The sequence below is a fragment of the Hylobates moloch genome, unplaced genomic scaffold (assembly GCF_009828535.3).
Source record: "Hylobates moloch isolate HMO894 unplaced genomic scaffold, HMol_V3 SCAFFOLD_3, whole genome shotgun sequence".
Taxonomy (NCBI): Eukaryota; Metazoa; Chordata; class Mammalia; order Primates; family Hylobatidae; genus Hylobates; species Hylobates moloch.
In genome coordinates, this window is record NW_026652278.1 from 11,359,045 (window position 1) to 11,380,098 (window position 21,054).

General features: G+C 46.0%; 1 protein-coding gene across 1 annotated transcript in view; it reads right to left on the reverse strand.

The window, feature by feature from the left end:
• TACC2 (transforming acidic coiled-coil containing protein 2) overlaps window positions 1-21,054 on the reverse strand; it is a 219,467-nt gene that overhangs the window by 173,762 nt on the left and 24,651 nt on the right. Inside the window, exon 2 of the mRNA XM_032176099.2 lies at window positions 16,880-16,992. Within this exon, the coding sequence (XP_032031990.1) occupies window positions 16,880-16,992 (113 nt within the window). The remainder of the gene's footprint in view (window positions 1-16,879; window positions 16,993-21,054) is intronic.

Here is a 21,054-nt window from a genome sequence, read left to right on the forward strand (position 1 = left end):
TTGTATGGGGATGTGGATTAAACCCCAAAGTATCCTACACAAATCATATTAACTTTTTTTTTTTTTTTTTTGAGACGGAGTCTCACTCTGTTGCCCAGGCTGGAGTGCAATGGCATGATCTCGGCTTACTGCAACCTCCACCTCCTGGGTTCAAGCATTTCTCGTGCCTCAGCCTCCTGAGTAGCTGGGATTACATGTACCCGTCACCACGCCCAGATCTTTTTTTTTTTTTTTTTTTTGCATTTTTAGTAGAGACAGGGTTTTCCCATGTTGGCCAGCCTGGTCTCGAACTCTTGACCTCAGATGATCCACCTGCCTCGGCCTCCCAAAGTGCTGGGATTACAGGAGTGAGCCACTGCACCTGGACTCATATGAGCTTCTATATGACTTCAAGGTCAGGTGCCATTCCATTCCTGAGAATCCATTATCCAGCATAGTGTGGGGATGGGGACAGGCAACTGAATTTCAAAGAAAATTCAAAAACTATCTTTTAACCAATTTTTTCAGCAACCCTCTCCTGGGGTCCTAAAAGTCAGCAGAATGACCCCATTTTGTGATTCCCAGACTGGCTGCTGGAAGGGGCTACTGCTGGGTTGTTGCACACCAGTACTCCCCATAGCCAGAATGAACTTGGCTTTCACATCTGTCTGTTGCCCTTCAAATGTGTCTAGATAAAGTCATGCCAATAACATTCTGATGTAATTACTTCTGATCATTCAGACTTTTCTTAATGATCAAATACCAAAAATAAAACTACTACCCTATTAGAGAAAATACCTGTTTTTAATCACAATAAAGATCTTTAAAACTTGAATAAGCCCAAATCAAGGGATTTGGTGCAATATTTACCTAAGTATAAACATTTTCTTAATTTTAAGTTAAGCCCTTGCTAGTGCTTCATGGAAAAATGCAAATGAGAGTTTTGCTTGTATAGCTAGATTCTGGTGGTGTTTTTATGTTATTTTGACACCATGAGGATATTTTGAACAACAAAGAGTGGTAAACGTATTTTTGTTATATCCCTTCTTTTTTTTTTTTTTTTCCAGACAGGGTCTTCCTCTGCTGCCCAGGCTGGAATACAGAGGTGCAATCTCAGCTCATTGCAACCTCTGCCTCCAGGCTCAAGTGATTCTCCCACCTCAGCCTCCTGAGTAGCTGGGGCTACAGGCATGCACTACCACACCTGGCTAATTTCCCTTTTTTTTTTTTTTTTTTTTGAAACGGAATTTTGCTCTTCTTGCCCAGGCTGGAGTGCAATGGTGAGATCTCAGCTCACTGCAACCTCCGCCTCCCGGGTTCAAGTGATTCTCCTGCCTCAACCTCCCAAGTAGCTAGGATTACAGGCATGTGCCAACACACCCAGCTAATTTTGTATTTTTAGTAGAAACGGGGTTTCTCCATGTTGGTCAGGCTGGTCTCCAACTCCCGACCTCAGGTGATCTGCCCGCCTTGGCCTCCAAAATGCTGGGATTATAGGCGTCAGCCACCGTGCCTGGCCCACACCTAGCTAATTTTCTTATGCTTTGTAGAGACAGGATTTTGCCATGTTTCCCAGGCTGGTCTCAAACTCCTGAGCTCAAGCAATCAGCCCACCTCAGTCTCCCAAAGTGCTAGGATTATAGGCATGAACCACCATGCCCAGTCTATATCCCTTCTTGATAAGACTCCTAGCATTAATTAAAATCATTTTCCTGCCACAGTAAACATTGTACAAAACAGGGAACATAGTGGAAATGTCTCTTGATCACTGAAAATCTTTCAGAGTATTTGGGGCATTCTCTGACCCATAAGATGTTAATGGTGTTGCCTGTCTCAGACTGAGCTCTTATGTCCTGAGCTCAAAAATGTGATGAAGGGTTTCTTTTTAGAATAAATCCTGATTGCCAGTCTATTTTGTTGAGATCGTCTCTCTGTAATCCCATTAATCTAAATGAGGAAAAAAAGTGGATGAGTCAACATTACTGGGCGCCAAGCTGGATCAATGTCAAAGACATAAAGATCATCCAGCTTCCTTCCCAGCACTAACACAGCTGCAGTGACAAGTTTGGGAAGATTAACCACTGTCAAAGTTGGCATTTGAGGTCACAGCAAGACACAGGTGAGAGACTGCAAGTGTCGGTGATACAAGGAGCTCTTGAAGGGAGAAGAGAAACAACTTTGCCTATGGCATCTTCTCTCTTATTCTTTTTTTCTAGAAGGGTCTCCCCACCTCTTCCAAAATAAATGCCAGGTGTTTTGCTGCATTCCCATTTAAAACCCAAGAAAGGAACTTGATATGGTGGCTTTTCAATGTTTTCAGAGAGCCTAGGTTGGAAAATGTCGTATGAGGAATTATTAACTACAAGAAGGGTTGGGCTAATGGAGGATTAGCTACTAAGGAAGACAGAGGAAAGGAGGAGCAGGAATCCTGGAGATAGAAGAAAACAATGGGGGCCAGGCGCGGTGGCTCAAACCTGTAATCCCAGCGCTTTAGGAGGCCAAGGCAGGCGGATCATGAGGTCAGGAGATCAAGACCATCCTGGCTAACACGGTGAAACCCCGTCTCTATTAAAAAATATAAAAAATTTGCCAGGCGTGGTGGTGGATGCCTGTAGTCCCAGCTACTCGGGAGGCTGAGGCAGGAGAATGGTGTGAATCCGGGAGGCAGAGATTGTAGTGAGCCGAGATCTCGCCACTGCACTCCAGCCTGGGCAACAGAGCGAGACTCCATCTCAAAAAAAAAAAAAAAAAAACGAGGTGAGGTAAGCCTTGCTGTTGCCCGCACTGAAGGTCTGGAGAAAGCGGCACAGAGAGGGGGGTTCCAGGTGGAGCCCAACAGTCTCCCTGACTTGAGATGAAGCTGCGTATCTGGGGAGACCAAGGCAGCTGCAGTTCCCAGGATAGAATACTAGAGAGGACAGGACTGAACAGAGAGAACCCCAGAGACGGGCGAAGTACTGATCAGCATGTGCAGGTGTGGAAACCCCCTAAGATAAGGTACAGAACACCTGAAAGGTTGGGCCGGTGCGATGCCTCATGCCTGTAATCCCAGCACTTTGGGAGGCCGAGGTGGGCGGATCATGAGGTCAGGAGTTTGAGACCAGCCTAGCCAATATGGTGAAACCTCGTCTCTACTAAAAATACAAAAATTAGCCGGGCATGGTGGCACGCGTCTGTAGTCCTAGCTACTCAGGAAGCTGAGACAGGAGAATCGCTTGAACCCGGGAAGCAGAGGTTGCAGTGAGCCGAGATCGCACCACTGCACTCCAGCCTGGGCAACACAGTGAGACTCCATCTCAAAAAAAAAGGGGGGTTCGGAGGAGCAATCCTCACAGCTGACACAGAGCTGGGAATAGTTCCTGTTCCCACCAGCCAGAGTGGAGTACCTCATCACTCATAAGGCATCTGTTGAGCACTAAGGCAGGTTTTGCCTCAGTAGTGGGGAAGATTAATTCTCATCTAAACACTACTCTCGTTCCATCTAACGAAGCGAGATGCAAAGGATTAAGTTGTTCCAAATAACTTAACTGCATCCCAGAGCAAAGTTCAATAATATTTATAGGAATACGAAAATATCCAGAACCCAAAAAGCTTAGAGTCCACAGTGTCTAGCCTGCAAGCAGGGAAATGTGACCCATAACGAAAAAAAAACCACATAATTTGTCTTGAACCCAGAAATTACATAGATGACAAAATTACTACAAAAGACTTTTTTTCAAGAATTATAACTGTATTCCATATGTTCAGGAGGCTAGAGGGAAGACCGAGTATGTCAAGCACAGAGGGAAGATGTAAAAAAGACCCAGATCAAACTTCTAGAGATGAAAACTGCGATGTGTAAAATACAAAACCCACTGGGTGAAATTAATGACAGGTTAGCCACTGCAGAGAAAAAGATTAGTGAACTTCAAGATATAGCAATAAAAATGTTCTAAAATGAAACAGAGAGAATTAAGACTGAAAGAAATAACAACAACAACAAAAAAGCATCAGTGAGCTGTGAGACAAATTCAAGTAACGAAATATATGTATAGAGTCCCCACAGGAGGAGAGGAGATACAAAATATTTGAAGAACTGATGACTGAAAAATCTCCAAATATGATGTAAACTATTAACCAACATATCCAAGAATCTCAACTAATGCCAAGCATAAGAAACAGCGAGGGCTGGTGTTCAGGGCAGTGGCTCACGCCTATGATCTCAGCACTTTGGGAGGCCAAGGCGGGTGGATCACTTGAGGTCAGGAGTGCGAGACCAGCCTGGCCAACATGGTGAAACCCCATCTCTACTAAAAATACAAAAATTAGCTGGGTGTGGTGGCATACGCCTATAATCCCAGCTACTTGGGAGGCTGAGGCAGGAGAATTGCTTGAACCTGGGAAGCAGAGGTTGCAGTGAGCCAAGATCAGGCCACTGCACTCCAGCCTGGGCGACAAAGTAAGGCTGTGTCTAAAAAAAAAAAAAAAAAAACAGAAACAGTGAAAAACCTACACCAAGGCATATCATGACCAAACTGCTTCAAACCAGTGAAAAAGTGAAAAATATTAAAGGTAAGAATTTTGTTGGAAATAATGAAAGCCAGAATACAGAAACAATATCTTTAAAGTGTTGAAAGAAAAAAACTGCCTACCTAGAACTCTTTGCCCAGACAAAATATTTTTCTAAACCAGGTGAAATAAAGATTTTTCCAGACATACAAAAGCTAAAAGAATAACCCCTAGCAGACCTACATTTCAGGAAATGTTAAAGGAAGACCTTCAAGCAGAAAGAAAAGAATACAAAATGGTAATCAGGATCTACACAACAGAATAAAGAACACCCAGAAAATGGTAACTATGCAAGTAAATAGTCTCTTTTTCCTTATTACTTAAATCTCTTTTAAAAGATAATTGGCTGATTAAAGCATAAATAATATGTATTGTGGGATGTGTAGCTTATGTAGAAAGACAAAATAGAACAAAGTGAAACAGAAGAAATGGAAGCATATTGTTGTAAGCCTCTTCTAATATATGTAAAATGATATAATCATTGTGAAAGTAAATTGTGAGATATTAAAGATGTATATTATACTTCTTAAAGCAACCACTAAAACAACACAAATAGTTGTAGCTAATAAAATAATCGAAAAGAAGGCAAAAAAGGAGGAAAAATGGAACAAGACTATAGATCTAAACCAACCACATTAATAATCACAATAAATGTGAATGTTATAAACACTCCAGTTAAAAGGTACAGATTTTCAGGCCTGGCACGGTGGCTTATGCCTGTAATCCCAACACTTTGGGAGGCCGAGGCAGGCAGATCACTTGAGGTCAGGAGTTTGAGACCAGTCTGGCCAACATGGTGAAACCCCATCTCTACTAAAAATACAAAAATTAGGCTGGGCGCGGTGACTCACGCCTCTAATCCCAGCACTTTGGGAGGCCAAGGCGGGAGGATCACAAAGTTAGGGGTTCGAGACCACCCTGACCAACATGGTAAAACCCCTTCTCTACTAAAAATACAAAAATTAGCTGGGTGTGGTCGTGCATGCCTGTAATTCCAGCTACTCAGGAGGCTGAGGCAGGAGAATCACTTGCACCTGTGAGGCGGAGTTTGCAGTAAGCTGAGATTGTGCCACTGTACTCCAGCCCGGGCGACAGAGTGAGTGAGCCTCTGCCTCAAAAAAAAAAAAAAAAAAATTAGCTGGGCATGGTGGCGAGCGCCTGTAGTCCCAGCTACTCAGGGTGCTGAGGCAGGAGAATCGCTTGAACCTGGGAGGTGGAGGCTGCAGTGAGCCAAGATCACACCATTGCACTGGGTGATAGAGTGAGACCCTGTCTCAAAAAAAAAAAAAAAAAAAAAAAGGTATAGATTTTCAGAGTGCATTAATAAAACAAGATCCAACTCTATGCTGCCTACAATATAGGTACTTAAATTTTTTTAAAGCACAAATAGGCTAAATGTAAAAGAATGGAAGAAGGGGAAGATGTACTATGCAAACACTAATCAGGCTGTTGTGTCTATATTATTTAAGACAAAATAGATTTTGCAGCAAAAAATATTACAGGCATAAAGAAGATAATGTTATAATGATAAAGGATTCAATTTATCCATATAAATTCTAAAATTTTATATATTCTAAAATAAAGATTAAAAATTCTAAAAATTTTTATGTAATAACAGAGCTTCAAAACACAAGAAGCAAAAACTGGTAGAACTGAAAGGAGTAATGTACAAATCCACAATTATAGTCTGGTATTTCCAAACCTGTCTCTCAATAATTGAACAAGTGGACAGAAAATCAGTGTGGATACAGATGACGTGAACAACACTATAACCAACTTGACTTAATTAACATTTTTTCAACACCATCCAATAATAGCAAAATAACATTTTTTTCAAGTACAGATGGAACATGTACAAGGGAGACCATATTCTGTGCATAAATTTGAGATGCTTCAAATTATACAAAGTATCTTATGTGGCTACAATGAAATTAAATTAGAAATCAGTAACAGAAAGATATCTGGAAAATCCCCAACTATTTGGAAACAATAACACATTTCTGAATAGTCCACGAGTAAAAGAAGAAAGAAAGAAGGAAATTGTAAAGTATTTGAACAGAATGAAAATGAAAACAGAAATATCAAAATTTGTGGGATGTAGTTAAAACAGGTCTCAGAGTGACATTTATAGCACTAAAATGCCTTTTTTTTAATAAGGTCTCAAATCAATGACGCCAGCTTCTCACCTAAGAAACTACAGAGACACTGGTCAAACAACAATGTGATTATACCTAATACAACTGAACTGTACACTTAGAAACGGTTAAGATGGTAAATTTTATGTTCTGCCCTTTTACCACAATAAAAAATAATTGTAAAAATCAACAAGTATCCGTGTATAAAATAAGCCAGACAGCAAAGCATACATACTATTTGCTTCCATTTATATAGAGTTCAAGAACTGTCAAAACCAGTCAATGGTGATAGAAGGCAGAATAGTTGTTACTCTTAGGCAGGGGTATTGACTGGGACGGAACAAGAGAGAACAATCTGGTATGATGAAAATGACCTAGATCTATACAGGACTATAAGCATTCATCAAGCTCTCAAATTTAGACAACTCACAGTATGTATCTGACACCAATAAAAAAGGAATTAGAACGAAACTATAGAGACACTAAAAAGAGAGTGATTCCCAAGAATGTGGGAGGATGGAGGGAGGGGAATGGGTGGAGCCTAAGGGGTTTTTAAGGCAGTGAAACTAATATCATAATGATGGATACATGACCTTATGCATTTGTCAAATCCATCAGAATGTACAACACAAACTGAACTTTAATGTAAACGACAGTAAGTCCTCAATGTTGTCCAGTGGTTCTTGGAAACTGCAACTTTGAGCAAATAGATACAGAGTAGGCTCTCCAATAATGTGGTTTGTTCAATATAGTTTCAGTATAATGATGAGAAAAAAACTGGTCTCATTATACATCATTTCACTTAAAATTGCAGTTTCTAAGAACCTGATAATGACACTGAGGGAGAACTTACTGTATAGACTTCAGTTAATAATAATGTACCAATATTGGCCCGTTAGTTGAAACAAATATACCACATTAATGTGAGGTGTTAATAATAGCGGAAAGTGTATGGAGGAGGGAAGGGTGCATGGGAACTCTTTTGTACTAGCTACACAATTTTTTGGTAACCTAAAACTGTTCTGAAAATAGCCTATTATTTTTAAAGTGCATATACATATATAAAAATTATATACACACACATACACACACACACACACACACACACACTTTTTGTTGTTGTTTGAGACACAGTCTCGCTCTGTCACCCAAGCTGGAGTGCAGTGGCATGATCTCGGCTCACTCCAACCTCTGCCTCCTGGGTTCAAGCGACGCTCCTGCCTCAGCCTCCCAAGTAGCTGGGACCACAGGCATACACCACTACGGCCTGGCTAATTTTTGTATTTTTAGTAGAGACGGGGTTTCACCATGTTGGCCAGGCTGGTCTCAAACTCCTGACCTCAAGTGATCCACCTGCCTCAGCCTCCTAAAGTGCTGGGGTTACAAGAGTGAGCCACCATGTCTGGCCACACACACACATTTCTTTAGGGGTGTGTGTGTGTGTGTGTGTATTATATAATATATATATAATATGTATAATATATATAATTTGCATGTTTTTATAATATATATGCACACTTAATATACCACCTAACAAAATATAGCTATCTCACAATCAATAAAGAAAGGAACTAGAAAAAAAACAGAAGAGTGTGAGGAAAACACTAATATTTTGAAAGCCATTGTCTGCATATGGTAGGAGCATTGGTGATTTTTCCTCTCCACTCTGCACTCTTCCAAGTTGCTACAACAAATGGGTATTATCTCCTAATGGAAAAATACTCCTCTTCCCCTGTTGTTTAAAGCCTCAAACGCTCTGTTGAAACCAGAGGAGCAGAAAACAGACACACACCTAATTCAGCACATGATCTTCCTTTTCAGCCAATGTCAAAAGTCAGGAGCTCACTCCTCCTCTCCCTCCCACTCTCTTCTCTGTGTTTACTTCCTGCCAAAGATAAATAATGAGTCAGAAGCAGGACAAGGAGGGGCGGAGGCTGCTCTCGGCTCTGCCTGACACACCCTGGCCGGTCAGGAGCCTGGGAATTGATCTCAGAGTCTTCCCAAGTTTGGAAGGAACAGAGCAGGCTGCCCGGGAAACTGAAGAATCATGAGGTTCATAAATTTGGGGAGGAAAGCTTATTTCTTATAAAGAGTTGCAGCTGGCCGGACACAGTGGCTCATGCCTGTAAATCCCAGCACTTTGGAAGGCTGAGGCAGGTTGATCACAAGGTCAAGAGATCGAGACCGTTCTGGCCAACATGGTGAAACCCCGTCTCTACTAAAAATACGAAAATTAGCTGGGCATGGTGCCGCATACCTGTAGTCCCAGCTACTTGGGAGGCTGAGGCAGGAGAATCGCTTAAACCCGGGAGGCAGAGGTTGCAGTGAGCCAAGATCGCGCCACTGCACTCCTGTCTGGTGACAGAGTGAGACTCTGTCTCTAAATAAATAAATAAATAATAAAGGGTTGCAGCCTGCAGGCTGGCCATCCATCCCGCAGGCTGGGAAGTGACAGAAGCGTTCCGCACTTTGCAGCAGAAGCCGGAAGCAGGCACTTGAGGTAGGGAAATTTGAGACTGGAATTTATGCAGAACGGGCTAAGTAGACACATTCAACAGATTATAGGAGGAGCCACGAGTATTCATGAAGAGGGGCGTGCATACATAGTAAGCAAACAGACATGTTACAACCCATGCTCAGTTTGGGGTGGAGACAACATTTAAATGCATTAAAATTAGGCTTTATACATTAAAAGGTGACACAGAGGGTGGGAAGGCACTCAGGGTGCTGAACCACTCCATGGCGGGTGGTCTCTTATGCGGAAGGAATGCTGGTCAGTTGTTGTGTCGAAACCACAAAAGGGAAGGGGATCTGACGGAAACCAGTGGTGGAGCAAGTCTTTCGAAAGGGCTGGTTTGCTTGTCTCTGTTGAACCCTTAGGAAAGAAAGTCTACCATCAGCTAGCAAGGGAGTGGGTATGGGAAGCTTGTCTGACCTCCATCCTTTCAGGGCTCCAAACTCAGTTTTTGTTTTATTTTTTTGAGACGGAGTTTCGCTCTTGTTGCCCAGGCTGGAGTGCAATGGCTCGATTTTGGCTCACCCCAACCTCCACCTCCCGGGTTGAAGTGATTCTCCTGCCTCAGCCTCCCAAGTAGCTGGGATTACAGGTGCCCACCACCATGCTCGGCTAATTTTATTTTATTTTTTTATTTTTAGTAGAGACAGGGTTTCTCCATGTTGGTCAGGCTGGTCTCGAACTCCCGACCTCAGGTGATCTGCCCGCCTCGGCCTCCCAAAGTGCTGGAATTACAGGCGGGAGCCACGGTGCCCGGCCAAACTTAAGTTTTTAAGGCTTCTTTAGGGTCCCTTTGGCCAAGAGGGAGTCTGTTCAGCTGGATGGAGGGCTTAGGATTTTACTTTTATTTCTCATTCTTTGACTCCACCTCTTCTGCCCACACCCAGGCAGTCACCGGGTCCTGTGGGTTCTCCCTTGGGATTCCTTCGGGCCACCATTCCTCTACTACAAGAACATCCCCTAGTGCCCCTTCCAGCCGGCACCCTCCACCCCTCCAGTGCACCAGTCAGTGCCCCACCCTTATCTTTGGAACACTTTCCTAGCATGCATAAGCCCTTGTTTATTTTATTTTACTTTTTTATTTTATTTTATTTTTATTTTATTTTTGAGACAGAGTCTCACTCTTGTCGCCCAGCTGAAGTGCAGTGGCATGACCTCACCTCACTGCAACATCTGCCTCCCAGGTTCAAGGGATTCTCCTGCCTTAGCCTCTCCGGTAGCTGGGACTACAGGTGCGTGCCACCATGCCAGGCTAAGTTTTGTATTTTTAGTAGAGATGGAGTTTCACCAGGTTGACCAGGCTGGTCTCAAACTCTTGACCTCACGTGATCCACCCGCCTTGGCCTCCCAAAGTGCTGGGATTATAGGCATGAGTCACTGTGCCCGGCCCAGCCGTTGTTTAAAAGCAAACAAACCACAAAGCACTTCCCTAGCTTCCTGTTACCTTCAGGATAAAATCTCAACCCCTCACCTGACTGACAGATTCTCCTCAACATGGCGCCATTCCTCATACCTTGTTTTTAGTGAACGTCACCACCTCGGTCTGCACTCACTTCCTGCTCAGCCCTAGAGAAGTCCAGTTCAGGAATTCTGCCCCTGCCTGGAATGGCCTCTAGAGCCTGCCCCTTTCACTCAAGCTCCCTCCACCCCTGCCAGGAGACCCTCCTTGTTCACTCCAGCTCTCAGAGAAGGCTTCTTCTGAGCCCCAATAGCACTGGGCTGAGGTGGTCACACAGCCGCGTGGCAGAATGCAGCAGTCTTCATTGTGTGGTCCCTGGACCAGCTGCACTAATACCTGGGAACCTGTTAGAAATGCTCCTTCCTGGCTGGGCGCAGTGGCTCACGCCTGTAATCCCAGCACTTCGGGAGGCCAAGGCGGGCAGATCACCTGAGGTCAGGAGTTCGACCTGGCCAACATGGTGAAACCCCGTCTCTACTAAAAATACAAAAATTAGCCGGGCATGGTGGCAGGCGCCTGTAATCCCAGCTACTTGGGAGGCTGAGGCAGGAGAATCGCTAGAACCCGGGAGGCAGAGGTTGCAGTGAGCTGAGATCGCACCATTACACTCCAGCCTGGGCGACAAGAGTGAAACTCTGTCTCAAAGAAAGAAAAATAAAAAGAAATGCCCCTTCACAGGCCTCACCACAGACGTGCTGCATCAGACTCTCCAGAGGTGAAGCCCAGAAATCTGTGTCTTAATCTGCCTTGCAGATGATCTTGGTGCCCACTCAAGTTTGAGAACCATCAGATAACAGCTAAGACTCCAGGCTGTTGAGTTTCCACTCTCCTTCATTCAGCGACAAAGAGAGACAGGGTATGGACGGGACTTGGCCCCCACCAGGACTCTACTAGACCTTGTATACCCCATCTGGTGCCATCCCCGCTGACCAAGAGACCTTGAAGAAGCTAAGGTTAGCAGCATTCCACCATCACCTTACTCAAGGGAGTTAACCCTATTGCCCGCATGCACACAAGTCCAGCATGACCCATCTTCACCCATTGGCTCATTATAATACTAAAATTCCCACCCAGGTGGGGCTTATCTGCCATGTTTTGGGTTTTGTTTCGTTTTATAAACTTATATCTTACGTTCAAGGGCACAAGTGCAGGTTTGTTACATAGGTGAACTCGTGTCATGGTGGTGTGTTGTACAGATTATTTCATCACCCAGGTATTACGCCTAGTACCCATTCGTTATCATTCCTGATCCTGTCCTTCCTCCCAGCTTCCTCCCTCCAATAGGCCCCAGTATGTGTTGTTCTCCTCTATGTGTCCATGTGTTCTTATCAGTTAGCTCCCACTTGTAAGTGAGAACATGCAGTGTTTGCTTTTCTGTTCTGTGTTAGTTTACCAAGGATAATGACCTTCAGCTCCATCCATGTCCCTGCAAAGGACATGATCTCATTCCTTTTTTATGGCCGCATATCTGCCATTTTTTGATCATGCAATACATGGCCTAACACGTTTTTCACTGTGCCTGTGCACTCCGTGCTCTACCCCACACATGTAACGACGCTCCCATACCTCATGCTTGTTCACATCACCCTTCTTCACTCTTTTTTTTTTTTGGAGACGGAGTCTTGCTCTGTCACCCAGGCTGGAGTGCAGTGGTGCAATCTCAACTCACTGCAACCTCCACCTCCTGGGTTCAAGCAATTCTCCTGCCTCACCCTCCGGAGTAACTGGGACTACAGATGCATGCTGCCACACCCAGCTAATTTTTTGCATTTTAGTAGAGATGAGGTTTCACTGTGTTGCCCAGGCTGGTCCCGAACTCCTGAGCTCAGGCAATCCACCCACATCGGCTTCCCAAAGTGCTGGGATTACAGACGTGAGCCACCATGCCTGGCCCACTCTTCTTAAAACACCAAAAAGACCTGTCCTCGGGGAGCCAGCCGGAGAACACTGCTCCAGCGCTATCTCCCTTGTGTTCAAACATAAGCCCCTCACAAAGCTTTGTTTGGGAGAGCTGTTTGGTCTTGTGTCAATTACCATTGCCTGGGAGCCTAAGCACTGTGGTCAGAAACCAAAGGCGCTGGGAATTCAACTAGGAATCACTCAAGGTCACTCCCTGCCTGATTCTCACTCCCTGAGAAAAGCCAATCATCTCGAAACACTGCCCTTGACCTTTTTCAGAAGAAGGAGCACAGGAAATGGCCAATGACCAACAATTTTTGACCTACCTAAATGGTAATTTCCTCTGGTACAACCTAATATTAATAGCTCCATTATCTGGCAAAAGGTTGTATGATAAAATCGGTTGTGTCTTAAAGATCTAAAAGGAAAAAGCTGCTCAGTCCCTGGTTGATGATATCCAAGGAGGGCAGACCAGGGACCAGTCCAGACTGGGAATCAGCTGTACTGCTACATCGGCTGTACTGGCATGGACACTGCTGAGCAGAAAGAGATGCTACTGACGTTAAGCTTCACCCTAGGGGACTGGGATCATTCTCCCTCAAGAATCCAGGGGCCTGTGCAGGGATGGTCATCAGGGAGGCAACTCCCAGACTCTGGATGGTTCAACTATGCTGGGCTAAGTTACAACAGCGCCACCACGTGGCAACCGGAAAAGCAAGACAGTTGAACTGATGGGACCCCACTCTTCCTATTGAAGAACTTACCTGCTTTGGGGATGAGTAAACCCCATGGTCTAGCATAACTCAGAGTGAGGGAAGAGCCTTAAGGAGAAACAACGGACTTTCTACCTCTAAGGTAGATTACATCATGCTCCAAGCCCCAGTTTCCTCATCTGTAGAGTGGAGATAATGCCTGGGCAGAGCGACCATCTTTGGGAATATTCACATAGGCATTCTCCCTATATTCTTCCCTCGCTCCATGCCCAGCAGGTGGCCACTGCAGGCCCTTCTGTGTTTTTTGCCTCTGGATCTTCTCCAAGTACAAAACAGAAAGAGTTGCAGGTCAATGCGTCTTCCCACCTTTTGTAAAAACTTACATCCTTTGAAGAGAAAATGCTGGTTGTCCGATGAGGCCAAGGGACAGATGCCTCAAGGCCAATGCGCCTGAGAGTGGAGAGAAAGGGCCCTGGACAGTGGGGAACCTCTGAGAGTCCCTCTCTACTTCCAGACCGTGTCCTCCGGTTCAGAGGGGAATGAGCAGGGAGGGTGCTGGAGGAAGCGGTCATGGGCTCCCAAAGCCTCGCCAAAGATTTCCTCCTGCCTACAGTTGTGGAGAAGCAGCACAGTCCCTCAGCCTGAGGGGCAGTGCGGTCACTGGCAACACAGGGAAGGTGCTGGGGTTGGGGAGGGAATGGATGATGGTCTGAATGCACCAGGCTCTGGAGAGAGAAGTCCCAAGGATGGCTGCCCTGGGTGATATGGTTTGGCTGTGTCCCCACCCAAATCTCATCTTGAATTCCCACGTGTTGCGTGAGGGACCTGGAGGGGGGTGATTGAATCATGGGGGCTGGTCTTTCCCGTGCTGTTCTCGTGATAGTGAGTGGGTCTCACAAGATCTGATGGTTTTAAAAATGGGAGTTTCCCTGCACAAGCTCTCTTCTCTTTACCTGCTGCTATCCACATAAGATGTGACTTGCTCCTCTTTGCCTTCCACCATGATTGTGAGGTTTCCCCAGCCACGTGGAACTGTGAGTTCTTCATTAAGCCTCTTTTCTTTGTAAATTGCCCAGTCTTGGGTATATCTTTATCAGCAGTGTGAAAATGGACTAATACACTTGGCATACCCACCAGCCTGGCAGAGTAAGGACTCAGGATCAGAACCGAATAGGTTTAAAAAAAAATGCAATGATCTATTGCACACACAGAGCATTTGGCATAGTGTCTGGCACCCATATGTGAAATGAACGATAAATGCTCTTTATCCTTGTTGGTGGCGCCAAGGACGGGTGACTCACTGAAACCGCACCCAGGAGCCCTGCTCAGTCAGGAGCTATGGACTCACTGTCAGTCCTTGCAGAGTAGGAGGGCCTGTTCCTTCTCGATAGATGATTTCTGAGTTACTACAGGGCCCTGCACTATAGACACACACACATTTATGGAGGAGAATCATGTTTTTAATTGTGAACAGGAAGTTGCTTTTTTGAGTGTGTTCTTGGAAGGCACCTCTTTTTTTTTTCTTTTTTTTTTGAGACGTAGTCTCACTCTGTCACCCAGGCTAGGGTGCAGTGGTGAGATCTCAGCTGACTGCAACCTCCACCTCCTGAGTTCAAGCGATTCTCCTGCCTCAGCCTCCTGGGTTGCACACGCCAACACGTCTGGCTAATTTTAGTATTTTTAGTGGAGACGGGGTTTCACCGTGTTGAGCAGAGTGGTCTGGATCTCCTGACCTCGTGATCCACCCACCTCAGCCTCCAAAAGTGCTGGGATTACGGGCACCTCTTTTATGCTCAATTTGCATGCCAACGAGAGGCAATTCTTCAAGGGAAAAATAATAATTGACTAAAGCTGGGGAACAAGCAACAAAAGACATTTGAACTGCTCCTACTCTTCAGTCCAGCTGTGACACAGGCCTCGAGCAAGTCCCAGGCCTCAGGAGATCCCAGGACCTCACCAAGAGGGAAAGAGAAGAGCTGGACCCTGGGCCTCAGCCAGAGTGGCTTCCCTTGTGTGGGATTCCAGAAAAGACAAATCCATTCACTAGTTTCATAGTCATCCAGAGCCAAGTCAGAGGTCTCATTAGAACCAAAGGCTAAAACCTTTGTTCTGTGACCCTGATGAAAAGTTCATGGAAATGGAACCGCCATGGGGGTCTGGGGAGGTAGAGGAAGCACCATCTTCAGCAGAGAATAGAGATCAAAGGTGCTGTTTGAGGCATCATTCTGATTCCCTCAGCAAAAAACACTCTGCCCCATCTGACTGCCATTTCCCTAAAGAAATCCAAAGCTCCTGCCAAGATGCCCCAAGTACTTCCTCTGGAAAGCCACATAGCCGAAGCCACCCACTTCCATGCTCCAGGCATGAAAATTCCTGCCACCAGGGGTTGCTCTGACTTACCCAAGGCAAAAAACAAAGTCACTTTGAGTCTCAAGGTTTTGCAAAGCTATGAAGTAGCATGTGAGTCAAAGTTGCATTGTCTATGACGGGGCCTATCATTCAATTTTGCATTTTTGTTCCATAGAGTTCCTGTTCATTTGCTTCCCTTAAGGCCTGTCATGATACACTCCTGGGAGCTGGGCTCCAATTGTTCAGGGTTTTTCTGACCAAATCCATGGCCTGTTTGTGAGTTGAACCCGCAAGCAGTTATTAAGTGCCCCCGGGGTGCCTGGCCTGTGTCCATGCTGGACACCAGGTGCTCAAGCCTGCTGGACTACTGCTTGCATCCCCTAAAACTATGAGTGTGGGGCCAACATGGGGAGAGGCCCAGGAGAGAGCCCCAGCAGGGAGCCCTTGGGCCTGGCTGTGGCTCATAACAAGAGCCAGTGACCAGCCAGGCGTGGTGGCTCACACCTATAATCCAGCACTTTGGGAAGCTGAGGCGGGTGGATCACCTGAGGTCAGGAGTTAGAGACCAGCCTGGCCAATATGGTGAAATCCTGTCTCTACTAAAAATACAAAAAATGGCTGGGCATGGTGGCGGGAGCCTGTAATCCCAGCTATTCGGAAGGCAGAAGCAGGAGAATCGCTTGAACCCAGGAGGCAGAGGTTGCAGTGAGCCGAGACCATGCCACTGCACTCCAGCCTGGACGAGACTCTATCTCAAGAAAAAGGAAGTGACTGATGGGCCACCCCCACACTGGCCACATCCCACTGCCACAATTGGTTTCTGGGATTCATCCACCAGCCTCCCTGGGACAAAGGGCTTGGGTAGCTTTGGTAATTGTGTTCTCAGTCCTCTGTTTCATGGTCCAGTGCCCGCAATGGCCACCACACTGAGATACAGACTCCACTTAGCCACGGATTAGACACTGATAAACCCCTGGGAACCCTTGATGTTTTCCATTTTAAGTTCTGACAATGAAGATACTCTGGAGTGTGGCTGGAATGGAAGTCTATAATTACTAATTTCATCTTTGGGCAGGCAATCAGGATGAATTTTTCAATCATACAGGCCTAGCCAGTCACAGAGAGGTCTGTGAACCACTGCTTGGAACATCTCACCACTGAGGACGATGTCATGTGTCTAAGGGTCCAGTTTCCAAAGCAAACGGGGCAAAGCTAATGCTGGAGCAGGCAATGAGCGGGGCAGGCCTTGCGCTGCACCAGTCCTCCAGAGCTGGCCTCCTACCTGGACGCGTCTCTGTGGTCAGGGCTTCCGGGCGTGTCCTGCTGCTTCCTTTTTATATTCTGACTGTTCCCGGGTGGCTGCACGGACCTTGGAGTCTGAGCTGATGAAGTCCTCTGAGCCAGGAGAAAGAGAAATTGGAAAGGAAATCAGATAGGAGTCTCTGAAAACACAAAAACATTTCTCAACAGGGCACCCACCACAGCATTCAAGGTAAGGTCATTCACTTGCTCTGCCGTCCAACGAAGCACCTACTGTGTGCGGCGCTGAGCTAGGCCTTGAGGATATATGGGAGCAAAGCAAAGGTGGCTGCTGCTGTCATCCAGTGGGGAAGAAACAAAGTCAAACAAGCAGTTCCAACTGAATGCTTTAGTAGAAAAACCAAAACTGGGGACACCTACCGCACTTTGGGGTCACTTGCTCCCTAGAAGTGGAGCCATTTAAACTAAGACTTGAAAGTGTCCAATTTGTTTGTGGCACTCCTGAGATGAAAACACATTTTCCTCCCTCCGCCACCGATGGCTTCACATACCAGAATTCAGCTGGAAACCTGGGGAAAAAAACTAACCGGAAGAAGAAAACCATGAACCCTTAGAAATCCGGACCCAACCGCTCGGGATCCTAACCACTCTGAGAGCTGGTCACCTTTTCTTTCACTCCAGGATAAGCTTGTCCACCGGTTAGTTGATTTGTTGTTGTTATTTTTTATAAACCATATTCCTACAGACTAGTTGATTTTTAAAACCAGGATGCAAAAATATAAGGCTCAGTCAAAACTTTAAATCACAGGACAGAGATGAGATTTAAAATTAAAAAAAAAAAACAAAACCTCATTTAAATGATGCTATTTCAGTACAATATAAAAATCAGAAGAAGGGGCCGGGCGCAGTGGCTCACGCTTGTAATCCCAGCACTTTGGGAGGCTGAGGCGGGCGGATCACGAGGTCAGGAGATTGAGACCATGATGAAACCCCGTCTCTACTAAAAATACAAAAAATTAGCCGGGCGTGGTGGCGGGCGCCTGTAGTCCCAGCTACTCTGAGAGGCTGAGGCAGGAGAATGGCGTGAACCCGGGAGGCAGAGCTTGCAGTGAGCCGAGATTGCGCCACTGCACTCCAGCCTGGGCGACAGAGCGAGACTCCGTCTCAAAAAAAAAAAAAAAAAAAACCAGACGAAGGGAAAGGGCTTTTGTAAGCCCCAAGCCGTATTTCCCAAAGCACTGGTTGTCTTTCATTTTGTTTCCCCAGTGGTGACCCTGTGCCCCCACCCCAAACAACATGCACCCCTCGTTCTGGGATGGGGTCTGCTTTCTTTCAAGGACAGTTCCACCCATCCCCTCCATCCCTGAGGTTCTCATGGAAAATGCCAGTCATAGTGCCCCATGTCCCTGCCCACTGGAGTGTACATGAGACTCAGGTCAAGCCAGGACCTTCTACGGGACTCCCCGAAGAACCAGGGCAGTTCTGATGAGGGGTTCTATAGAAGATGAGCTGGGGAGTCACCTGCAGCCTTGTTTCCAGCTGTGGTGGAAGAAGCCGCCACAGAAAGAGAAGGCAGAGTTCGCAGGCAGAGAAAAGCTGAGATGCCAGGCAGAGGGAGCAGCCCTGCTGGGCCAAGGCCTCATTCTGCCCTAGCCATCCGGGAGCTCTATGATGAGGCCGCATGCATTGCCCTTTTCACCTTAGCAGGTGGGTACAAGCTGAATTTCTGTCACTAGCAACTGAGAGTGCATTCCCTGGTCCACCTCTCATCCAGATGAGCTGCACCAGATTAGCTTGGAGGAAAACAAAGTATTCCCTGGTCAAACACCTTTGACAAGTGCTACATAATATAGGCCTCCTTTAGAAATTCACAATGCACGTTAGCATAGTAAAGATTGAGTTCTACAGCAGAATAACTTACTGAATTTTAACTCAGAGTTCACCTCTTGACCACAGGACTCTTTATGTGCCACAGTTTGATACCTTAGAGAACTCCCGTTACATGGAACACACATTTGAAGATAGCACAAGACCTCATTTTTTTCTACCTTGCTTAAATCTATCAGATGGTGCAAATCTGTACAACAGACATTCCCTAGCCCATGGGCACCTTTGTGAAAATCAGAAGATGGCACTCTTCTGGGCCAAATGCATGGCCTGGGAGCAGACAATGCCATTGTGTGAATTAGAAACTGCCTCCCCAGCCGGGTGCGGTGGCTCATGCCTGCCATCCCAGCACTTTGGGAAGCCGAGGTGGGAAGACTGCTTGAGCCCAGGAGTTCAAGACCAGCCTGGGCAACATGGTGAAACCCATCTCTACAAAACGGAAACAGAAACAAATAGGGGAAAGGAAAAGAAAGGAAGAGGGACAGAGGGAGGGAGAGAGAGGGAAGGAGGGAAGGGAGGGAGGGAGGGAGGAAGCAAGGAGGGAAGGGAGGGAGAGAGGGAGGGAGGAAGGAAGGAAAGGGAGGAGAAAAAAAAAATAAGGCTCCATTCCTCCCCTCATGTTGCTCACAGTCTAGGGAGACAGACCCCAGTCCCATGGCTGTGGGGGTGTGAACACAGAGGGCACCCAAGGAGGCTAGTAGGTATGGCTCCTGCCTGGAGGTGAAGCAGACAGCCCCCAAGGTCCCCCAGGAAGGGAGGGTCCCCACTCATCAAACTCTACCAACCTCTAGCCTATGGATTTTGTAAATTAATCTTGGCGTTTCTGCAGGACATGTGAAAGCAAATCATCTGCCTAGTCTGCACCTGGGGACTTCTTGAGACCGTCAGACTTGTTGGATGGGCTGTAGTCCTTGACTTTCAGACACCAGCCCGAAGAGCGAGCTAGCTTTGGCTAGGGTTCCCCTACCTGGTGCATTTCTCTGAGTGGTTGGCTATCTGTGTTCATCCCATTGTGTCCAAAGGTAAAACATAAAAGATGCTTCATCTCTCAGGCACCCATACATTCTAGTGCTAACATGAATACTACAATGCAAAAATTTTCCTTCATTTTAGCTGAAGGATAGAATGTGGGGGAAAATAAAACAACAGCAGCAATAAACGCTCCTGTTATTGAGCACTTACTAACGCCAGGCACTGGGCCAGTATCTTTCCATGAACTATGTCACTGAATTTGCACAACTGTGTTAAGAGAAAGATGGATATTTGTGTCCCTGTTTTAGAGCTGAGGCTTTGAGAGGTTTAGTAACTGGGCCAAGACCACACAGCAGTGGAATCTAGACATAACCGATTATCTCTGATCCCAGGGCGAGGACAGGGCATCTCTGTTTGATCCTTTCCATGGGGCAGTGTTGAAGGAGGCAGAAAGAGCTGGGGATGATTCCTCACACAAGAGGGGGCTGCTGACCCGGGGTTGGCTTGACCTCCATGCTGGCTGAGCCATTCCCTTAATGAGTGCCCCTGCCCTGCCCCGAGGGGCCTCAGCCTCTTGATCTGTGCATCCAAGAAGACAATCATCCCCATAGGACAGTGTCAAGACCATGGAAACTTTAAATCACCTTAAGTTCACACTCTATAATCCTTATTTTCAGAGAAAGATCCTTCTTTTTTTTTTTTTTTTTTTTTTGAGATGGAGTCTAGCTCTGTTGTCCAGGCTGGAGTTTAGTGGCACCATCTCGGTTCACTGCAACCTGTGCCTCCCGGATTCAAGCGATTCTCCTGCCTCAGCCTCCCAAGTAGCTGGGACTACAGGTGCCCACCACTACACCCAGCTAATTTTTGTATTTTTAGTAGAGACCGAGTTTCACCATATTGGCCAAGCTGGTCTCGAACTCCTGACCTTGTGATCTGCCCACCTCAGCCTCCCAAAGTGCTGGAATTACAGGTGCGACCACACTCAGCCAAGATTCTTTATCTATAAATTATAAATCTTTGGATGCATGATTCTCACATTTTACTATAATAACTCAAGATTAACAACACAGAGTGAGTGGCATTTTTATATCAGGGTCCTGCATTTTTGAAATTTTAACCCAATTCCTACTTGTCTGACTGCCATGCAAACCTCAGCTCCTAACACGAAGCCAGGCCCCCCTTTCAATCACCAGATGATCTGCAGTAAAATATTTTGCAAATAATTTAACAGATAAATCTCGCGCCCAGTATTCCATGAGCAAGATTTCTTTAAGGTAATTCTGGAAAGAAGACAAATAATAGCCCAGACAGATGCAAACAACAGATGGAATAAGGAGA